The sequence below is a fragment of the Pygoscelis adeliae genome, unplaced genomic scaffold (genome assembly GCF_000699105.1).
Source record: "Pygoscelis adeliae isolate BGI_AS28 unplaced genomic scaffold, ASM69910v1 Scaffold272, whole genome shotgun sequence".
NCBI lineage: Eukaryota > Metazoa > Chordata > Aves > Sphenisciformes > Spheniscidae > Pygoscelis > Pygoscelis adeliae.
Genome location: NW_008824282.1, coordinates 595232 through 604254, shown reverse-complemented (window position 1 = coordinate 604254; position 9023 = coordinate 595232). Strand labels below are relative to the sequence as shown.

Below are 9023 nucleotides of genomic sequence, written 5' to 3'. Positions count from 1 at the left end.
GGAAAGAGGGAGCTCTACTCCCAAATCTAAATTTTAGTCCATTCCACAGGTACAAAAGCAAATTAGATATTCACATGAGATAACCACAATTTCTTGAGGGATTTTTGTTTGTTTTTTTCTTTTTTTAAACACCGTAAATACAGATGAAAATGAAAGGTAGCCACCAACTGTCCCATGCCCACTCCCACGTCCTCACGGCACTTCATCGGAACTGTGTTTAAAAGACTGTCCCACTGTACCAGCTGTTCAAAAAAAAGTTTACCAGCATGTAGCATAGTACAACATGACTTTGGAATTCCATAATTTCAGTGGCACAGTGGCTTTACTGTAGTATGAGGGCACTTTTTTTTTTTGGGGGGGGGGGGAGGCAGCGGCCCCACATGGGAGAAGGGGAGCAGTCATACTGACAACTATGCATTACACTATTTAGGCTCATTAAAGGTCTTTCCAAATTAGATAAAAAACTATTTGTTCACATAAATTCAAAGTATAACGTGAATTTGAGAATCAGAAATTAGATAATAAAAACACAATCAAACACAATTAATGTAGGAAATTCTTAGAATTCTGTATGCACCTTCTGGATACACTTTATGAAGAAAGAACACATTCTAAAGAAAACAATTTTAGAATAGAATATTCCTTCCTGATAAAACGTTAACTTTAGTTTTCAACATCCTTAGTTTATGCACCTTGCATTTTGATACAATTTAACAAGGGCCCAAACACATCTTACCAGCATTAAGTCTGACCAGAAAGCTTGAACAACTCTCCAATCAACTAAAATAAGCTGCAGATGTTTAAGTCATAAGCTGTTATTTCACAAAATAGATATAAACAAGAATGCTTTATGTTTGCTTAAAGCAGTTTTTGTTCTTATGCAGATCATGCTAAATTAACTCTAAAATTGATTTTAAAACAATTAGGACATCTTTAGATACCATAAGCCTGAAGCAGTTTTCCTACTTCAAAGCATCCTTTAAAATGAACAAGACGTTATAGTTTATAAGACAGTATTTTTTGATTGATTTATTAAATACTTTCACAGTACTACAAATCTAACATTCAAAAATAAGGTATGATGTCATGGTAGCTTAGTTCTTTCAGACCAAACTTGGTACCATGCCCAAGTCCGTCAGCACCGCTGGCAAAGAATATCCCAAATAGCTTACATGCACAACATTCCTTGGTTTCACCCTTTAACGCTTCAGTGACCTTTAAGGTCACCTCTAAGAACAGCTCAAGTAGTAGTACGCCGCAACACCTTTTTTCCCCAGGGCTATCAAAGAATATTAGTGCATTGCCAAGTAACTCCAGATTTGTTCTAAGAAATAAAATCTGATACAATATAGCAGATTGCAGCTGCAAATACAGTAAAAGTGTTTAGGATTTGAATTTTAAGGATAAGACTATATGTCTTAATTCAACTACAGTAAGGCAAGGGGCAATAATGCAAAGTTCACATTTACTTAATCAGTAAGTCTACCTTAAATGGAAACAGTTCCGTATGAAAATGCTGAAATTAAGTTAGGTTCTACATCAGATACATGGCCTGTATCAGAAATAGTGTGGCCAGCAGGAGCAGGGAAGTGATTGTGCCCCTGTACTCGGCACTGGTGCAGCCGCACCTCGAATACTGTGTTCAGTTTTGGGCCCCTCACTACAAGAAGGATGTTGAGATGTTGGAACGTGTCCAGAGAAGGGCAACGAGGCTGGTGAGGGGTCTGGAGCACAGGTCTTATGAGGAGCGGCTGAGGGAGCTGGGGTTGTTTAGCCTGGAGAAAAGGAGGCTGAGGGGAGACCTCATTGCTCTCTACAACTACCTGAAAGGAGGCTGTAGCGAGGTGGGTGTCGGTCTCTTCTCCCAAGTAACTGGCGAAAGGATGAGAGGAAATGGCCTCAAGTTGCGCCAGGGGAGGTTTAGATTGGATGTGAGGAAAAATTTCTTTACTGAAAGAGTAGTTAAACATTGGAACAGGCTGCCCAGGGAAGTGGTTGAGTCACCATCCCTGGAAGTATTTAAACAACGGGTAGATGAGGCGCTTAGGGACATGGTTTAGTGGGCATGGTGGTGTTGGGTTGACGGTTGGACTCGATGATCTTGGAGGTCTCTTCCAACCTTAATGATTCTATGATTCTATGATCACTGTCTAGATTTCAGCTGCATGTTCACGTTAAATTTTGAACATTTAGCTGAACTCTATGCAAAAGCTGCCACTGCTAAAAGCTTTAAATAGGCTTCTGAAGTACAGTTTCAATTAACATCTAAGGTTAAAAACCCCAACCAAAATCTAGATTTAAGTAAATTGATGTTTCTTGATGTTCAGTTACCTGCAATTCTGGCACAGATTCATTTCTGAACATTTTTTTTTTCCACACAGGCAGCTGATAGTCCTAGAATAATTTCACTGATCTAAGACATCTTTGTATCTCTAAAACCACAGTAGTGTTCCAAGGGTTGTATTGATTTACAGCAGCGTAGTTACTGCAGTTCAACCTTCGTAGACAAGTTCATATGCTTTTTATTAAATATTACAGCTCCTTAGATTATACTACTCTATTGAATTGCACAAATCAGAAGACATTAAAAACATTATTTCCAGGTTTCCGTTTCTGACACACTGAACTGTGCCTCAGTTCCTTTCACAGCTATGCAGCTGACTTCCTGTATGAATTTCAGCAACCACCTTCTTCACCATTTTTCCTATTTCCAGTTTGTCTTGATTAAACTGTATACACACTGTGGAAGTAGAAACAGCAAAAAGCATCCTTCTTTCTTAGCTGATAACTATATGTATAGCATTAGAAGGAGCACAATAAGGAGTCCTGTAAACAGTGAGATCTGCAACACAGCAAACTGATTGTGAAATGCATTGGTGACCACCTAAGTTTCAGAATTAATGTGCTAAACCAATCACCCTTCCAGAACATCATAAACTTACGTATTTATCTACTTTCAGGAGGCTATGATAAAGACATTACACTGGGAAACCAAAGAACTTTTCTCACAAGTCAAAAAGCAAGTACGACCCAAACTTTAAAAAAAAAAAGAAAATAATAAGAAGGCGGGGAGGAGGACAGGGACAACAACACACAGACGAACAACTTTTGAAGTAAGAATTTCAGTGAAATGCCTGATCATGCGATGTGGATCCACTCTGGGCAGTCATTAATACTGCATCCTGACAGCATTAACAAACCTTATCCAAATCAGGCATAGGTAGATGACAGGATTAGTCAAACTAACCAAAGCACATGATGCAGAGCTCACGTTGGCTTGAAGCCACAGACAGGAATCTAATGTATAAAGACTAAACTCTTCCACATTAACATGAATAATGCTTGTCCTTAGGGCCGCTAGTAATACATCACAAATGGGAGTAAGATAAACTTCCACACCCCAACTGCACCCAAATCTTTCAACAAATTCCAAAGTAGGCTACCTATAAAACCTAAAAAGGCCAAGACATGTAAATAAATAAAATACGCTTGGTATCTTACACTGCATTAATTCCCTTCTACTTACATCTATACTATTCTTCATGATTAGTTTCAAGAATACCATTACACCAACATTCGTCTCAAACAAAAATGATAAAACGTAGATCTTTATGAAAATGCTGAACCTTCTGAATAAAGCAGTCACAATGAGCTCTATACTAAGAGAAGCTGTATACTTTAAGAACACAGCCTGAGGGCGTAGAACAACAAGCCTCCAAGTTTCACATCATTTGCTGCCACTCCCACACACAATATGGACACCACAGAACTTCTGACTATCCTATGAATGCTTTACAGCCTGGTCTCCATCAATTGAAGCCACACTTGTAAGTTATACTGCAAAGTCGTGTGCGCATCAGAGATCATTTTACTGCCATGGGAAAGGAGAAAGGAGAGTTTCTAGTATTACTAATAGTCCTAGAACAAACAAAACCATACCTAAAAAATTAACAGGCTACATCTTCTAGCATGCTCTCCTGGATAGGGGGGAGAGAGGGGAAGTATCCTCAGACCTACAGTGCTACTTCTACACTGAAACAGTTGCATCTCAGTTATGCACATAAGCTGATGTAGCATGAAAAAAAACTCACAATGCTTCACATAACACAATAAGCGTTCTAAAAAAAAATTTCTTGTTGATTAACTAAAAGGCAAGCAGAGACTAAGTAACACTGATGTTTTAGGTCAAGGTGATATTCAAGTATTTTTTCTGTATTATACTCAACACTGGAAGAATCCTGTTCTTATCAGAATAATAGGAGTCCTCTACTGTCTGTTTTTAGTAACTTTTTATTATCTTAGGTCAAAAAGGTTGAAAGAAATCAGAGCATGCAAAAACTTTTGCATTTATTTGAAAGGGTTTGGGTTTTTTTTGCATCAGGGGAGCATTAAAAATTTTAATAGCTTTCTCCAAGGCTGGAATTTCTGAACTTATTACAAACATAGCATAAAGCTTGTACATAGTTTTTTTGAGTTCTAACTGCAGTTCACCTCATAAGGTGTAGAAGACACTATCTCATTTTTCCTACATAGTTCAAAGCATACCCCAGCAGAACTAGAAATATATTCTTCCTTCAATGGGGAAGTCCAGGCACTGCCTTCAACTGAAGCTCTCCCTCCCAACTATATGTGAAGAGGAAAGTGAGAATTGATACATAAAAAATAACTGCCCTGTATTACAGTACCAGTTAATCAGGTCTTCTCTCTAGAAAAAAAAATTTTTTGCCCTATTACTTTGCATAGCTACAGCCCAAAACCATTTATTTTACCTTACTCAGTGTTGGGGCCATCTTATTAGGCACCTCTCCCATACCCTTTCACAAACTTAGGAATCAAAGTCCGTAAGAATTTAAGTTCCTTTCCAGCCAGCTAGTCAGAGACATTTAATAAGTCTTGATCCACACCCCTAAAACAGGTAATTCTGAGCTACATATATTCTCACACAGCTTTCAGCACACATTGCTACTGCCTCGGCTAACCCCAGGAACTGCAATACCCTGAATTCACAAATGCATCTTGCTACTGAAAAATGTACATTCATCCCATCTTAAAAACAAGGACAATATCAAAAATTAAAATCTTTCTGGATGTTCAGTGAGAAAAACCTGCATCATAAAACAAAGGAACAAGCAAAACTTATTCCAAGACCCTGTCTTATAATACAGGAGCCAAGCTGCCCTTGACCTAGTTAAATAGGACTGAACAGTCCATACTTTGGTTTCCAAGAACCTTTCTTTCAAGAGCCCCGATAAAAAAACATTTCCATGTAGAGACAGTCCTGATCTAATATTTACAGCATACTCATGTTAAGTGCTGTATTTACCAACAAAATGACTTCCCAGAGCTACCAGGGGCAACGACATGAGGGTTAGATCAATTGCTACAACTCAGATTCTTTTACTCTGCTGAAACGTGACAATGCTTTTTCTGAGTATCTCATCTGCATGCTAGCATCATAATCACCTTTGGCCAAGGCTTCAGGAGACCAAGCATCTGTCAAGATATTCAGATCACCTCATAAAATTTATACTGAATATGATGTAACGTGTTACCTTAAGCAGGCTCTAAGAGTCATCAATTTTACCTGAAACATATTCTCATCTCTGTTACTGCTTTGCTTAGAAGAAGCTGCACCTTTTGAACTTTCACCAGTCTTCTGTTTCTTTACAGGCTTTTCTGGAGCTGCTTGCTTTTTCCGCTTTGCCTTGGAGCAAGAATAAAAAAAAAAGAAAAGCATGAACCACAACTCATTCTGTAAGTTACAGAAAAGTTTATGTCAGAGGTCACAAACTACCTCTATGCAATGCACATTATCACCTTCCTGCTGTGAAGGCAGGAATCCAATACTGTATATTTACACTGCAACTTAAAAAAAATAATCTTCAAATGAGCCTAATTCTGTTCCCAGTGAAGTTGACCGTAATACTTTGGTTTTAAAAAGAACTGAATTAGATCAAAATACATTTCAAAAATCCTACTCTTTCTGCACAGTAATACTGTCAGTTCAGTAGTTTTAACAAAAAATTTAAAGTCTGATGGAAGTTTCACCTTCCTTTATACTGAGTGCAACAAAAAATGCAGGACAGCTTACACTCTTCTAAAAAAGAAAAAAAAACTACATGAGATAATGAAGAAAGGCTCTGGAAATCACCTCCATCAGAGTAATTTTTTTTAAATCAGCATCCAGTCTCTGTCCACAGCAGATAAATTAAACATGTTTTTAAAACGTTCAGACAATATCACCTGTAAATCAGATTACCTGCAGATGCCACAAATTTATTATTTCTACTAATGGTTATATAGTAACCATGCCCACCCCAAAAAAAGAGTACTACAAAGATACCAAAAATTAGTCTCATCTGCTAGAATCATATTGTGGATAACCTCTTTGAAAGACAAACAGTCCCAACAAATATGGGAGGTTATAACAGGGGGGAAAAAAAAAACCCACACCTTATTGCCCACTAAAGCAGACTGTTAGACTATGTCTTTTCAGGAATACAGTTCCCTATCAAAAATGTCTGCGTTACCACCTAGCATTTCTTAAAAAGATAAATTCACTGTTTTTTTCTGGTTTTGTTCATAATGACCGGTACATCTATAGAAACTTATAAATTAACTATTAAAAATAAATGGGAAATTTATACATTTAAAACAGTCAACATATGTTAGTTAATCAACTCAAAGACATTCAGGTTGGCTCAGCTTTTAAGTGAGAAACCAGCAGATGGTATTACAGTAAACGCAAGAATCTGAAACAGAGAAAAAGAACATGCAAACAAGACAAGCAAGTGGCACATGGAGGACAGGGCAAGTGGAGGTTTTTGTTTTGGACAAATAATCTAGATACCAAAATGCTGGGGGCAGGGAGGGGCTGTTTGTCCTCAAATTTAGTCCAAATTCTTGCCACCAGTGGCAGCTTGTACAGAAGCCTTCTATCACTTGCCACAAAGCAGCAACGAATTCCAGGAAGCTTGTGGTTAGATATATCATATGGAAAACCCGGAAGAGAGCAAAATGCAACTTAAGAAAAAAAGGTTACTGCAAGGCAAAAAGCATCCTATTCACCCAAACCCTAATCTTAGGGGGTGTTCTTTCTGTTGTTGTTGTAGTTGTTGGGGGGTGGGGATGGGAGAAGGGGGTGTTTTGGGTTAAGCGTCTAATAAATCATATAGAATGACATGCATGTTGTGACATAATGCTCACCTAATTTCTTAACCCCACCCTGAAATATAAGAGTTAATACAGTAGTAATAAACTGCATATAATGTTCACCTTTTTGTCAACTTCACTATCTGAATCACTGGCAGATGAGCTTGAAGACACAAGTTCCTTTGACTTAGGCATTCTAGGAAGAGAAAAACAACGTGAGAACATTATACAAGGAATACATCCCATTACGGCTGGAAAGCCATCTTCAAACCTGTTTGTAAAGGCTCATCTTATTCAAAACCCTCCTAAAGACTTTCCTGCCTTTTCATATAAGCTTTAATACATTTTGTAAATGCGATCGCAAACACTTTTCCCTCTTGTACCTCTCCCCCTTTTTGCTGCATTAAACGCAGTGTTTTAGTTTCTGAACTGTTTACAAAGGGACAATTTTTCACCAGTTTCATATACCCCTAGATATGGCAGAAACCATAATGTAAAAAATACAATACAATACCGTCCTCCAGTGAATTCTTTATATTACATTCACAGATATAAACTATTAAGGCCCTAACACCATCTATACTCTTACATGAACATTTCACCCAGCTGGATTTGCAAGCAACACACTGCATAATCGTCATACATAAAGCTAAAGCTCCCACCAATAATACAAACGTCTGAAAACACCTCAGTTACAGTGAACTACAGTATTGCAATTAATACTTCCACTGCAGCTTCAACACATCAGTCACTAGAGTCTATTCATTTGCCAGACAAGCAGACATTCAACTTTCCTTGAATGCATGCTGCCAGGTGTGCTTCTACATCTCTCTAGTATGCAAACATGTGGTTAGATACAGCAGTTGCACATCTTGCCTGCAACTAGAAACTCTTTGTAACAAATAAATAGCTCATTTTTTCTTTCAGAATAACAATAAGCATCCCAGAGAGAAACTGTGTAAAATAAACTACAGCTAGGAAAGGCTAAAAAAAGCTTAAAGAAGCATATCTCAGGAAAGAAAAAGGAACAGCAGCGTTTGTAAACTGGCAGTGAAAAAAACATATGCAAATGAAGAAACGGAGTCTGAATAATGCCAACGGATCAACGTGGTTCTAAAGTAGGGTAGAATACTGTTGTAATAGCTTGGACCACAACGATGGAAGCTGTAGCACTGAAAATGAAACAGGGTACGGGGAAGCACACATAAGCCACGCTGCGGGATGGAGGCAGAAGAGAGCTGGAACGGGACAATATAAAAATAAGCACCGCGATGACATGAAATCGGGGAGCCGAACAGGAAAAGACTGATACGCAGGGGGCGCGGGCACCAGCAGGGGATAACCCCAGGGTCCGCATCACGATGAGGGAGTGCCAATATGGAGGAAGGTGGGGGCGGAAACTGGAGGAAAAAGAAATGGGAGGTGGTAGGCGCCCCTCGGGAGAGGCCGGCAGGCAGAGCGTGAGGAGACACCGAAGCACCGGTGAGAGCGAGGGCGGAACAAGACGGGCCAAGCGAGGAAGAGGGAAAGACAAACCAGGACGAGCTAGAAACACCAGGTAGGCGGATCCCAGCCGCCATTTTCCTCCCCTATTCCTCTTTTCCACGGCTCGTGTTGCCCCCCATGGGAAAGGGGCGACGGCCCGAATAGGGGGCCGCGGGCAAGGACGCCCAGGTCCTCCCGGGGCAGGGTGGCAGCAAGCAGGCTGCAGGTCACCGGCGGCGGAAGAGAGAAAAGACAGCGCAAAAAAAAAAAAGGGTCGGGGGTCGTCAGCGGGCAGGGTCAGATCCCGGCGTGGGGGGAACGGAGCCGGGCGGTTCCCCGCCGCCATTTTCTCCCTCACTCAAATCCTCTTTTCCCCCCCACCATGG

General features: G+C 39.7%; 1 protein-coding gene across 1 annotated transcript in view; it reads right to left on the bottom strand.

Moving 5' to 3' along the window:
• SUB1 (SUB1 homolog (S. cerevisiae)) overlaps positions 1-7347 on the bottom strand; it is a 10609-nt gene extending 3262 nt beyond the window's left edge. Inside the window, exons 1-2 of the mRNA XM_009318436.1 lie at positions 7276-7347; positions 5585-5704 (exon numbers count right to left, since the gene is read on the bottom strand). Of these exons, the coding sequence (XP_009316711.1) occupies positions 5585-5704; positions 7276-7347 (192 nt within the window). The remainder of the gene's footprint in view (positions 1-5584; positions 5705-7275) is intronic.
• Between the last annotated feature and the right edge of the window lie 1676 nt (positions 7348-9023).